General features: G+C 46.1%; 1 protein-coding gene across 3 annotated transcripts in view; it reads right to left on the reverse strand.

Annotated features, from left to right (window-relative positions):
- Positions 1-1,182: 1,182 nt before the first annotated feature.
- Positions 1,183-13,637, reverse strand: part of Ston1 (stonin 1) — a 50,775-nt gene continuing 38,320 nt past the window's right edge. For 2 of the 3 annotated variants that reach the window (XM_087553620.1, XM_087553621.1), the window contains exons 2-4: positions 8,345-10,309; positions 4,658-4,860; positions 1,183-3,833 (exon numbers count right to left, since the gene is read on the reverse strand). In XM_087553620.1, coding sequence (XP_087409746.1) covers positions 3,759-3,833; positions 4,658-4,860; positions 8,345-10,262 — 2,196 coding nt within the window. In that variant the 5' untranslated portion in view covers positions 10,263-10,309 and the 3' untranslated portion in view covers positions 1,183-3,758. 3 annotated transcript variants of the gene reach the window in all.

Consider the following 13,637-nt stretch of genomic DNA (forward strand, 5'->3'; position numbering starts at 1 on the left):
ATTATCTGTGGATATAAAGACTGTGGTGGTTTGAATACAAATGGCCTCCACATGCTCATAGATATGAATACTTACAGAGTGGCACTATTTGAAAGGATTAAGGGGTGTGGTCTTGTTGGAGTGGATGAGGCCTTGTTGGGAAAAATGTGTCACTGGTGATGTACTTTGAGGTCTCAGAAGCCTAAGCCAGGTTCAGAGGCTCTATCCTTCCTGCTGCCTTGGGATACTGATGTAGATCTCTCAGCTGCCTCTTCAGTACCATGTCTGTCTGTGTGCCAGTGATAATGGACTAAAACTCTGAAACCATAAGAGTCGCTATGGTCATGGCATCTTTTCACAGCAATAGACCACTGACTAAGACAAATGCTTGTAAACTATTTACTGAATTACGATGATTTGGTAACACAGTGGTTATAGATTCTTCTTCGATATCCATGACTTCAACAGCACAGAGGATTTAGCTCAGTTTCCAATACTGGGCATGGTTTCCCTCTTGTTGAGCAGGTTTTAAGTCGAATTAAAGAGCTTTTGGTTACAGGTAAGGCAGCATATCACTACTGAACCCATCGGGTTCATGTGTCACGGTGGTCCTTGATGTGGTCTTAGGCATCGCAGGTAGAACTGTTGACTCCCCGCCCCTTTGGAAGATTACAGAGTAACTTCTAGTACTATGAAGCCTAGTCTTTAGGAAGGAGGCATTCAGATTAATTCCATATCCTTATGTGTCATGATTATATCTCCTTTAACAATATCATTCTTAGAATTAGAGGAATGACCAAAAGTGAAGAATTCACACTGTTCTTTCAGAGTTCCTGGGTTCAGTTCCCAAGTACCCACACCCAGCAGCTCATACCTGTCTGAAACCTTAGCTCCAGGGAATCCAACACACCTTCTGGCCTCTACAGGCACTGCACTCATGTGGACACACACACATAAATAAATAAATAATAAAATAAATCTTTTCTTCTTAATTATCTGTTGCATTACAATCAAGTAGAGTCCGTTGGTATTCGTTTTCTAGGCTATGCTGAGAGGCCATGTCCGGAGACTCCTTAATAGTGAAGTCATGTCCATACACCTGACTGAGTCAATCCTTTCAGGTTATTGAAATTGATTTCACACCTGAAAAAAAAAAGGCTCCAGGCCTTGCAGAAGAAGATGTAAGTCCACAGCACAGCAAGAACCATTTGAAATACATCTTTAATTTTGTACAAATCAATATGTAATCTACAAAATACTTTGTTACATGATTATCAAGGTCAGTCTGTTCTGTGTTTGTAACAATAGGTCAGGAAGTCATAGTCTGAGTAAAACATTGTAACAGCCATTGTTAAGGAAACATGGTAATAGTCATTGTTAAGGAAAACTGTCTAACTGAAGTTGTAGGAAATAGGCTAGATCATAAATATAGTTCCTGCATGAAAGGCAACTGCAGTTCCCTGATACACAGACCAGACCGAAAGGGGAACTGGAGAGTGTGATTTTCGTATCATTTGTAATTGATAAATAGCCACTCCCACAGATATGGAAAGTGTTCTGATGCTCAGTCCTACATAACTGATCATGTAACTTTCTCTTATTAGCACAGTTAATGTGGTCCTGTGCTGCCCAGACAACGTGACCAGGGCAGTGAAGGCAGAAAGACAGGTTAAAAACTGGTAGTATCCAAAGTGGTCACACGAGTAAATTAAAATGTTTAAAAGTAGTGTTTCTTCTTGAATTCCCTCTCCAGCTCATTTAAAAGAGGGGATTTTGAAGATCACTGCTGGCTTCTGGGGAGAGATTTTACTTCTTACACTGTTCCAGTAAGTTTTCATGCAGGGGCTTAGAAGCCACATTTGACTTCCTGCGGTTTCTAAGGTCAGAAGGACAGTATTTAAAAGCCTCTCATCCCTAATGTTGACTTGACACTAAGTAATGCATATTAGAGGTCCTGATAGATGTGCAAATTAACAAGTGTGCAGTTTTACCACGCTGTTAATGCCATCAACGTTGCTCCAGAAACTCAGTTTGGGCTTGTGCCAGTCTGCTGTTCCCCCAACCTTAATACTGAAGCTTGAGAGAGTCCTGAAGTCTGATTGATTGTAACTTATTAAAGACCCCAGCACTGTGACCCACACATATTAGCCAACCTTTAGAGCAGGAAGAATAATGCCTTGTACCAGACCCTCTGCTGGATTTCTCTTGCAATATGAATATTCATTAAGTTCATCTGCATCCACCATGAAGTTCTTTATAGGCAGAAGGCCATAAAACATCTAAGAGAAGGTGTTATTAACCCAGGTAACTTCCCTGGGACTTCCTAGCATAGCTTCTTGACAGAGCTTCAAGCAAATATTATGAGTAACATCTCACACAACTAAAATAGAGCAATGTAACCCATTTTATCATTGCCTTTTGTTTTCCGTGCCTTTACAGTAGAAGAATGAGAGCAATAAAGTCTGATTGGTACAAACCATCATGGATGTTTGTTTTAATCTATTTGAATAGACGAAAATGTGGGTAACAAAATATAAACTCATGGAATAAATTCTTTAGGCCAACAAGCAAATGTGGTTTGGAACAGCTGCGTATAACTTTTTGACTCAGAACAGACCTAGTACATGGGGAAGAAGGCCTGGTGTCACAGCCTAGGCTCAGCGTGAATTGAATACACAGTGACAACATGAAGGACTCTTTATCAAACCAAAAAAAAAAAAAACAGTCAAGATATCAAGTTCATAAAGTGTAGGATTCTGACTTTCCTGGTAATGCCAGGTGGAGTTACAGCTGCTCCTGTGTCAGGTGCCTCACCAGACACTGGACTGGCAAGCCATTTCTCCGACTCTGCAGTTTAACTAGAATTACACATTTCCTTTCACTTTGCACGTCTTCTAAAAAAAGTGCTCTCAGCTCACGGTCCTAGGAAGGGACGCTATTGCTGTGATGAAACACCATGACACAAACAAGCTGGGAAGGAAAGGGTTACACTGCCACATCACAGTCTGTCATCGAAGGATGTCAGGACAGGGCAGGAACCTAGAGGCAGGAGCTGAGGCAGAGGAGTGCTGCTTGCTGGCTTTCAGAGGGTTAGTACATTATCATCATGGTAGGGGTAGGGGGAGGGCTTCACAGCATTCATGATGCTGGAGCAGTAGCTGAGAGCAGAGAAGAAGAAGAAAGGAGGAGGAAGAGGAGGAGGAAGAAGAAGGCGGCAGCAGAGAGACAGAGAGAGACAGACACACACACAGGGAAAGAGAGAGACAGACAGACAGAGAAACAGAAAGACAGAGAGACAGAGACAAAGAGACAGAAAGACAGAGAGACAGACAGAAACAGAGACAGAGACAGAGACACTGGGCCTCGCTTGGGCTTTTACAACCTCAAAGCCTAGCCCCAGTGACACTCCCTCCAACAAGGTCATACCTAACTCTTCTCCTCTTCTCGAACTGTTCCACACAGAGAGCAAGTAGAGACAGGGAATCCTCTAACTCAGGTTATGAAAACAAAGTCACTGAGTCATCCAAACCCAAGTACCCTTCAGCCAAACTGGCCAGCAGGTCTCATGTCAGACAGCAGCGCCTCCAGGTTTCAACATGATGTATCTGGTACGAGTCCCAGACACAATCCAGGGCATCAGAAGGGTCACATGCACATGGCCTGCTTTGGAACTCACCACTGGATCTCTGGCCTAAAGCTGCTACTCAGTCCTACCATACAGCAACAGAACTTCCTGCCCTGTGTGTCGGTTCTGCATTTGACCCAAGGGGCGCCATTGTTTACTGAGTCACACAGCCACCAGCTTTATCTGGGTCCTCTCCATCTATTTGAATCCACTTCTTTTCTATTTCAACCTGGTAAAAGAAAACAAGGCATTGGCGATATTAGCAGGCATGGCACAGACAGCTCTCCGTACCATGTATCCTGAGGAGAGACCCTGACCAGCTCACCCTGTGGACACAGACACGGCCAATCCACTGCTCCACACCCACTCCATAGTGAGGTACCCCGCTTTGTTTTGTGGGAACCAAACCCCAGATCCTTCCTTCTAATATCAGATCTGAAGCTCTCCAAAATTACGGCTCTCATCACATGTCTGTTTTAAATCTGCCATGCTCTGAGAAGCTGACATGGGAACAGTTCTACAGATTGAGCTCCGAGGGACATTCAGTGGTCCTTAAGGGGCTGACCCGAGAGTAGACAGGACATGGGCAAGACCAATCTCTTCTAAAGTACAGTTCCCTGCTTGGGGAGGTGTGGCCTGCAGGGCAGACAGGAGGGCACAGTGTAGCAGCTGCCCTCACTAACTTTACCAGTAAGGAAAGAACTAAGTGGGTTCCCACATACAGATTTCTTAACAGAAGTCAACTGTGACCTGTAAGTTCCCCTGGCTGAGCTTGGAGCTTTTCCCTTGTCAAGTATCATCAGAGAGAGAAGAGAAAGGGAGAAGAGACAGACAGACAGACTGACAGGCTGACTGACAGAGTGACAGACAGACTGACTGACAGACTGACAGAGTGACTGACAGACTGACAGACTGACTGACTGACTGACTGACTGACTGACTGACTGACTGACTGACTGACTGATTCTTAAAGGGCAAACCAAGTATTTATAGCTAGGCCAAGCCTCACCCCAGACCTAGAAACCCTGACTTGAACCAAGGCACTTGGGGTACCTGGATGTTGTAGCAAGCTCGCTGACACACATGCTTCTGAGGCTGGGCATCACTCTCCACTCCCAGAGACCTCACTTCTGTCCTGGAGGCACAGGCTTCAGACATGGAAAACTGGACGGTAGCAAATGGATCCCAATCTGAAGGAACCTCCTGGTCTGACCCAAGTTCTAGTTTGTATGACAGACAATGGGGCTGATCGGGACCTAGAAGAAGCCAAACCAGAGAGTCAGAATGCTTCACAGGCCAAGGCATAGTCTACAACATGCTTCCCACTCTAGGAAGAATCCCGTTAGCAAACATCAACACGGCTGGGAGGAATCCAGCCACGCTGAAAACAGTAAGTAGCTCTCAAAAAGCTATTATCCCTGTGTGCTCACACAGAGCAGCTCATACAAATGGCTCTAGTCAGAAATACTACAGAGGTTCTCTGGCCAAAGATAAGAACAGTATTTATATGAAACAGATTTGGTCACAGTGTACTTCACCCCCAGAAAACTTTTCCTGAATGAACCCCATAATCCCCCAGTCATTGATTAAACCAGTGTTTGTGTTTAGATAATGCAAAAATAAAGTTCACATTAGGCCATGGGGTTCCAAAAGCCTGTCTTGTAAGCTAGGCTCTTTTTTTTATGATGGAATCTAATACTTCTTGGTTTTGGTGGGATGTACTTTTTTCACTACTGAAATTCCCTCTCATGCTCCTGAAATGCGTCAACTGGAACAGACTACAGTGCAGAGGAGACAGGCATACTGGCCTTCAGTATTTCAGTCTAACACTTCATAGTCACTGTGTGGATGGTGTGGACGGTGGTCCACCCTCTGCTCAGCCAGGCTCTGTGCAAAACCCAGGGGTATTGGGTAGACTCAGAAAGTTTATGTGGAAATTACAGTGTGTGTGTGTGTGTGTGTGTGTGTGTGTGTGTGTGTGTGTGTAAGAGAGAGAGACAGACAGACAGACACAGAGACAGAGACGGAGATGGAGACAGAGACAGAGAGTTTTAATGGATCAATATTTTGTATTTGGATCAATATCAGTATTCCCAGCAAATTAAGGGGTAGGGAAAGGAGGATTGGGGATGTAAGGTCCTCCTAGGTGACACTGTGAGTTTGAGGCCAGCCTGAGCCCTTATCGTGAAACAAACAACCAAAACAGTAAAGTATGTGCCCCTCTAGTAACTTCACAAGTGTCCCATGGTCCTCTGACATTGTTCATAACGTCTACTCATATATAGTTTAAATAAATATAACTTTAAAAGTCATTTCAAAAGTCAGGTTAAATCCCTGTGCTATTGAATCGGCTTAAGAAAGAACATTTTCATCAGAGCAGAGCTTTAGGCACAGAAACATGATTTTAAAAGACTTTGCCTAAGTTTATTTTGAAGGATAAATTGCCTTTCATTCTTGTAACCTGTTACTTGTAGAAACACTGATCGAATTCTAACGCTGTAAAAGGCCTGGAGAGATTGTCCATCAGTAACCAGCGGATGCTCCACACCACTAACACAGACCATAGGACAACAATGGGCTCTGGTCAGCCATAAACTGTCCACATCAGGGCAGGCGAGACTGCAGGAATGTACGCACACGCAGCCCCGCCCCGCCTCGCCCCGGCACACAGAGAGACCAGAGAAGCAGAGATGAGTGCGATTCCCAGAGTCCCTCATCCTGTCTAGACTTCTGGCAGCAGCCAGGAGACAGTAGTTCACTTACACTCAGCCAGTGGCCTCTCCCTTCCATTACTGAAGAGAGATTTAGAGCACAAACTCCAGACCTGACTGCTACTTAAGAGCTGTGTGATACCCAACTCTCTGGGCCTCAGTTTCTCCAATGAGAGTCTTGCCTGGGTGTTGTGAGGATAACTAAGGAGCAGAGGCAGTGGTATGGACAGGATGAACTTACTACCTTGCTAAGTGATTTTAAAGCTTGTATATTCAATTTGCTATACTTTGCCCAGCAGGGAACTGTGCATTCTACAGACTGAGACTTGAAAATGACACTGAAGATTATTTGATTTGATGTATACATTGTACAGAAAAAAATGTCTTGAGGAAGTTCCCCAAAGAAGTGGGATGGGGAATGCGTCTGAGTAGAACTCCTGGTACTTTTTAAATGATAGACAGGACGCTTCTACTTTACTAAAAAGCTGGTGGTAAAAGTACTTTTCTCTCAAGGTTACCAGTGTCTTTCTCCAGGCTTCTGGCCATCTACGGTGTTTGCACACTCTTATTCAGGATTTGAGATGAAGAGAACAGGTACTATGCCTAAAACATTCTTGTCAAACTTAGACGTGATAGAGAAAAGCCTGCTATCTCTGTACCAACCACGAGAGGGCAGTGTCAGGCCTTAATAATTATTCTTTCAGAGTAACTTCTCAGCTCAAGACTGGGAACCACAGTCTTCCAGGTCGGGTTGATAGCCATTCTCTCCTAACCCAAGATAGTCCTCATCTGAAACTCAGCTACTAAGAGCTGAAGAAAATGGATGTTGGAGGAGGACCAAATCGCAGGGGAAAGACCCAAGAAGCTGGTAACAAAGAGTGAAACAGGAATGAACAGAACGGGGGGGGGGGGGGGGGGCAGGGGGAGGGGCGCGGTGTTGGAGAGATGGCTGAGTGGTTAAGAGAACTAACTGCTCTCTTCCAGAGGTCCTGAGTTCAAATCCCAGCAACCACATGGTAGCTCACAACTGTCTGTAATGGGATCTGATGCCCTCTTCTGGTGTGTCTGAGGACAGCTACAGAGTGCATAAATATAGTAAATAAATCTTAAAAAAAAAAAAAAGGAATGAGCCTGGGGGAGTGAAAGCTGCCGGTGGGGGCTTGTGTCCCTCGCCTGCAATCACCTTTCCAAATCCCCGCTCCCTCCCTGTGGCCATCCACTGCCTCCACTGTCTTTGTGCCAGGGAAGACAGTTTGGAAGTCTTAGTACCATGTTCTCATAGATCAGTTTTGAAATCTACTTGTTCCTTTTTAATCTCCCATGGTAGACAGGAATCAGAATCCTGGCTCTCATTTTCCCAATTAAAAAGTAAATAAAAATTTAAAAAGGAAGGAAGGAAGGAAGGAAGGGAAAAGAGAAACGGGAAATGGGAAAGGAAAGAAAAGGAAGCAGCTGGCTATACATATTGGAACCTCGTGGACCCAGAGACCGCCTAAGCAGGCTGAGTGACAAATAACCTGACCGACTTTTCCATCGGTGCTGAGACAGTCGCTGGGACCAAAGGGTCAGCCACGGTGTCTGTGTAGAGTAGAAGTATAATGACTGTACATTTCCTGTAAAAGCGAGCCAGTCTACAGCATGGGGTTGTCCAAGAATTTATGATGTGAACTGATCAGATTGGCAAGAATGTCACGAGACTAGACACTCCTTTATTCCACTAATCTGCATTACCACCAGAAAACTCCCTCCCTCCCTCCCTCCCCCTCTTTAAATTCCTATAAACATTGCCTTGGTGCCACCACAGACAATCTTTAAACTAGGATGGCATTTCTTTCAGAATGAAAGAAGCAAGAGACCTTGAACTCATTTGATAGAAATAAAAGCTAGAGAAAATGAATAAACCAGCTATTTGGCCGTTCTCCCTCCAGCCTGGCTGTGGGAGGCACTCGTCTGTTTCTGCTTGCTTAGGATGTAGGTAAAAAGACTGAGCAGTTTGCTATGAAAGTTACCCCAGAGGCTGGATATTTACTTGTGTTTTTGTCCGGGAGTCGATCTATCTTCCACACCACAGCCCGGTAGGCACTCTCATATTTTGCTGACCCCACAGTGACCTGAATGACAGGTTCCAATTCAGGCCCCTGTAAACTCCCCAGGCATGCCCGACGGTTCATTTTGGCTTTCAGGGACTTCTGCCTCTGAAGGTTCCTGGTCCAGAGGGCCTTGATCCACTGGGCTGGGACGGGAAAATGAATCATGATATTGTTACAGCTCCTCAGGGAACCTGCATGGGGTGACCTCTGAACTGCTGGGGTCATGTTGACAAAGGCCTGCAGCTCCACATAGGCTCCCTGGACAGTCACTATGGACTTCACCGAGAAGGGAAGCTCATCCCCTTCACGCGAGGTTCTGAAACGCATCAGCTCGAACCGGCAAGCATCTGGAGGTACGAACTTAATGATTCTGGACCGTTCAAATTCTTCAGCATTCACGCACGTATGAAAATGGTAGTTAAGAATATCAATCCCCCTTTTTTCTGGTTCTTTCTCAAAATAGCGTTCATCTCGTTTCTGGAGCTCGAGGTCATTTAAGGCTAAGAAACATTCCGCTGGCCCGTTTAGAAAGCAGAGGCAGCAGACCTGAGTTAGCACAGCGCTCTCGACCAGCTTGCCCTCTTCCTTGGTCACTTTGCCCCAGAAGCTGTCCAGAATGTCCAGGTGAATCTCTTGCTCCTCATAGATTTTGTTCTTCGGTTTTGCCGTAGCCGGCAGCTTTACTAGCTCCTCTTCCACAGTAGTCAGAAATTCAAGGAAGTCACGGTGTTCCGTGGACCCTAGCTTCAGCATCTGCTCCACCTCGGGCTCGTGAACCACCTCCACCTTGGAATGGTATTTCCTTTTCTCGGAGTAAGACACGTGCTCTACCTTCACAGTGTGGATCTTCCCTGCCATGCTGAAGTTCTCCAGTTTGGGTTCCGAGAGTCTGCAATGCGGATTGAGCTGGAACTCTTTGAATGGTTTTTCCAGCCCCTTCTCATAGTACATCTGCAGGATCCCGCCGGGAAGAACCTTTAGGAAAATGGGTCCCCACTGCCGGGAAGACATCATGTTCTTCTTCTCAGGAATCCTCAACATGAAGGACCATCCAGCTTTGGGCTGACTCCGGAAGAGGGTGTGTGGGACAAAAGAGAATGTGCCTCCAGCGTACGAGCTCTGCATAGACAAGTTTCCAAGAGGGTCTTGGGTCTCCGCTGACTGCAAGTGTTCGAGCTTCTCACAGATGTAGTTCAATGAGCACTGGTTTAGGCTTTTTTGATCGTCAGGTACCTCCTTGTCCCTTGGTGAGAACAGCTTTCTGCTTGCCAGGGAGTCAAAGGGAAACTGAGAGTTGCCACCTTCATCTTTCCAAAATGGGTTGGAAAAAGCACAGTCATCCTGAAAATACTCGAACTGTCGAGCCTCGCTTTGGACCCCCCGAGGGCTGGCGTCTTCTGTAAGACCCGCTGTGGGAGTCAGCTGGGTGTGCGAGTGGCCACTGGGTAACGATACATGGGGTGAGCAGGTTGGCTTAGTAAGTGATAATGGGGGACCCGCTCCTCCCGCTGTTGTGGGGGGACTGCTTGAAGAACACTCTGGAATAGGATAAAGCACATGTGTCCCCGCTTTAGGGATGCCAGGGAACCCCGGGAAGTCTGTGGTGGGTGTAGAAAGAGGCGAGTTGCTTGGAGGCCCTGGACTGAAGTAAAAGTCCACCATGGGAGAGGACAAAGGGGTGCTGCCGGTGGAGGAGGGGGTATTGGGAAGGTCCCTGAGGCCAGGAAGGTCCAGCTTCAGTCCATTTGGTCTGCAAACACCTTGAGTCTCCAGAGATAAATCCTTTTTCTTCGGAGAAGACTGAAAAAGAGAGTCATCGTCGAAGGTGACCCAGCTGCCTGGGTTTGTAGAACACATCTTCAAGATGGGCTTGTGGTCTGGTCAAAGAGTTAGGGACATTGTCTCTATAAAGGAGAAAGACAAAGTCAAATGTAATAAATGCTGAAAATGAAGATAACAAGAGCTCCTTCATTTGGAGAAAAACCTGGGTGTGGAAAGTGCACACTTTTACTTTGTGCAAGTGGCCATACTTGGCGTAGATGAACAAAAACAATAAGACCCTATGTGTCCCCCCAACAGGTTTGCTTTAGATAGGGACACATCAGCTGAAAATGAAGGATAAAAGACAGACCCAGAGCAGAGTGGGGAGGACAGAGGTCAGAGCGTGCTCTGAGCTGTCCCCGGGACACATGCACTGGGACACTGTCCTCAGTCCCTGACACAGCTACGACTTAAGGAGGGAGAACCGAGTGGAAGACAGTTGAGTCGATGGAGGTGTATCCCTGAAAGGAGACTGTGGGGGTCACACCTTCCTCTCCTTTTCTTTGACACCACGGGGAAGATGGTTCCTTCTTCCCACACTCCCCTTACGATGTACCCAAAGGCCAAAGACTAAAACCTTTAAATTGTGAACCAACACAGGCCCTTCCTTTATTTTTAAGTTCATTGTCTCTGGCATTTTATTACTGTGACAGCCAACTCACACAGGAGCCATACTCCACCAGATAAAATAAACTTCAAGTCAAAAAATTACAAAGCCAGGCATGGGGGCTCACGCCTGTAATCCCACATGTGGGAAGCCAAGGTGAGAGGAACCTAATTTGCCAAGGACCAGCCTCGGTTGTTTTGGGTTCTCAAGAGTGGGAGGATTGGATCTGCATGAAATCAGAGTCTCGGGCAAGGAAGCAGGTGCAAACTGACAGGTGACTCATTGACAGGTGACTCCAAATGCAAAAGCTGCATTTGGAGACAGCTCGAAGCCCCTCTACCTCCCCCCCCCCCACACACACACAGCTTACCGCAGACTTTTATTGGTTACACACTTCCCTGTTATACAATAATACATAATCAAAAGCCTTTTCATTATTTTCCTCAAACCCATAATTTTTCTTGATAATCCCACGTCACTATGCCACCAGAAAGCCACAATGCCACAGTTCAGTGTCACAGGTCATCCGGGCATAAACTTGCAGTTACAGCATTAGCATAAAAACAGAAGGGTGTTAGACAGGTCACGGTAATGTTAATATTTATAACTTGTCTAGATTTGCACAATCTCTTTATTAAGCTCGTCCAAATATCTATTTCTATAGTACTTTTCAAACTCTTACCCTTATACTATGTTAAACCCTTTTGCAGCTTCCCCAGGGCTCCCTCACAAACCCAAATTCTATCTCTTAGAACTTGTACCCTAGTTTCCTTAGACAGGCAACGATGCCAGGGGGTCAAATCAGGAAGTTCCCATCTTTCCAGGAAGCTCAGTTCACTAACCCAACAGCCCCCTTACAGGGTCCAGAGTCTTTTATACGTCCTTTTATTACACATGTATCTTCCAATTTCCCCAGTAATATTCCTGGATCAAGCTTCTACTACTAGAGATCTCCCCTCGTGGGGGCCCTCACCATTGCTCACTAATGCAGTAGGCCTAGCTGTCTCTCCCTCCGTCTTGTCCCTTGTATCTTCCATGGACATCCCTGTCCTTAGTGATACAGGCTCAATGTTCCTTTTCCTTAGGGTCTTCCATGCTTCTGACTAGGAAAGCTTCAGGTTTCTCAAAAATCATTTCCTGGTTCAGATATTTCCTGGAGAACGTAATCATCACAAGTTGACTAAAATTTCCCAGAGAATGATTAAGGCAGCCAGCTTCCACATCCAGAGCCCCTTGTCCTGATGCGCCTGGGTCGGCTGCGTGAATAGCCAAGGCCAGAGCAGTTTGTTCCATAGACATCAGGTCCATTTCCTTCTCTAGTGTTGCCCTCAGTCCCTTACTTGGAAAGTTTTACCAAATATATTTGAGGACAAATGTGGTATAGACAGGGGCGAAGCAGACACACATACAAGAAAGAGCGACGCCATCTGTACGGGGAAGCCAGAGATGCATCGTTCAGGTTGACGGTGCTCCCGTGTCCAAAACTGTGTCGTGCGGTCGAGGTCACGGCCATGTCACACCTGACTTAATTAATTCAAGGCCAGCCTGGGCTACACAGTGAGTTCAGGCTGGCCTGAGCTCCAGGGAAGAGACTGTCTCAAAAAACAAAAACAAAAAGGGGCCGTAGACCTGGGTTTGGTTCCCAGCACCCATTTGGTGGCTCTGAAGCATCTGTAACTCCACTTCTGTGGTACCCAACCACTGCACTTTCCTGTCTTCCACGGACGCCAGGATGCACTGTGTGCACAGGCGTGCAAGTGGGCTCAACACACTCAGGATGCACTGTGTGCACGTGCATGCATGTAGGCACAGCATTCATACGCATTCACAGAAAGTAAAAATAAACAAAATCTTTTTTAAAAAACAAACAATAAACAAGTCACAAAATACAAAAGGCGCACTGCATCACGATGAAGGGGTCAATGCACAAGGAAGATACAGTAATTGTAAGTGGGTGGAACCCAGCATTAGAGCCCCAAGACCAAGGGAGCAAAGGTTGACAGACACTGGGAGATTCAGTGTCCCAGATTTCGTAATCGAGGTAGTTCCCAGGTAGACTGTTTATTTTTACAAAGAAGTCTTGAACAATCTCTTCCACCAAATGGAGCGGCCAGACACACACAGCGTTCCAGCACAGACCAGAGTGGGCGCACCTTCTCAAGTACACATGAAAGGCTTGACAGAGCACATCACGTTAGACCACATTTCAAGCCTTGCCACTATGGGGAAGAAGGGTACCTAGAAATCAATAGCAAAAGGGAAACTCTGCTTTTGTTTTCCACCAATGGGAACTGACAGACAAGCAACCAAATCCCAGGAGAAGACACCGTTTCACAAAGAGCAGGAGGGTGGGTTAGACAAGACTTTGAGACAAAAACACAGCCAGGGGCGGGGGTGCCAGCCTTTAATCCCAGCACTCTGGGAGTCAGAGGCAGGCAGAAGTTCCAGGGCAGCCTGGTCTGTAAAGCAAGTCCAGGAGAGCCAGGGCTACAGAGAGAAACCCTGTCTCAGAAATCCAAACAAACAAAAACAACAACAACAAAAAGAACAAAAAACAAAACAAAAAAATCTCACAGATTTCTAAAATTCACAATGAAAATCTACAGCCAAAATGCCGACATTAAAACATAAGGGTAAGCTCCCAAGAAATTACACAGCTCTGCGATTCTTGAAGCTAGTCGACAGGCAAGCTAAAGGAAGGTTAGTGGGGCTGGAGAGATGACTCAGTGGTTAAGAGCACTGACTGCTACTCTTCCAGAGGTCCTGAGTTCCATTCCCAGCACCCACGTGGTTGACTATCTGAG

Source organism: Rattus norvegicus, chromosome 6 (assembly GCF_021556685.1).
Source record: "Rattus norvegicus strain SHRSP/BbbUtx chromosome 6, alternate assembly SHRSP_T2T, whole genome shotgun sequence".
Classification (NCBI taxonomy): Eukaryota; Metazoa; Chordata; class Mammalia; order Rodentia; family Muridae; genus Rattus; species Rattus norvegicus.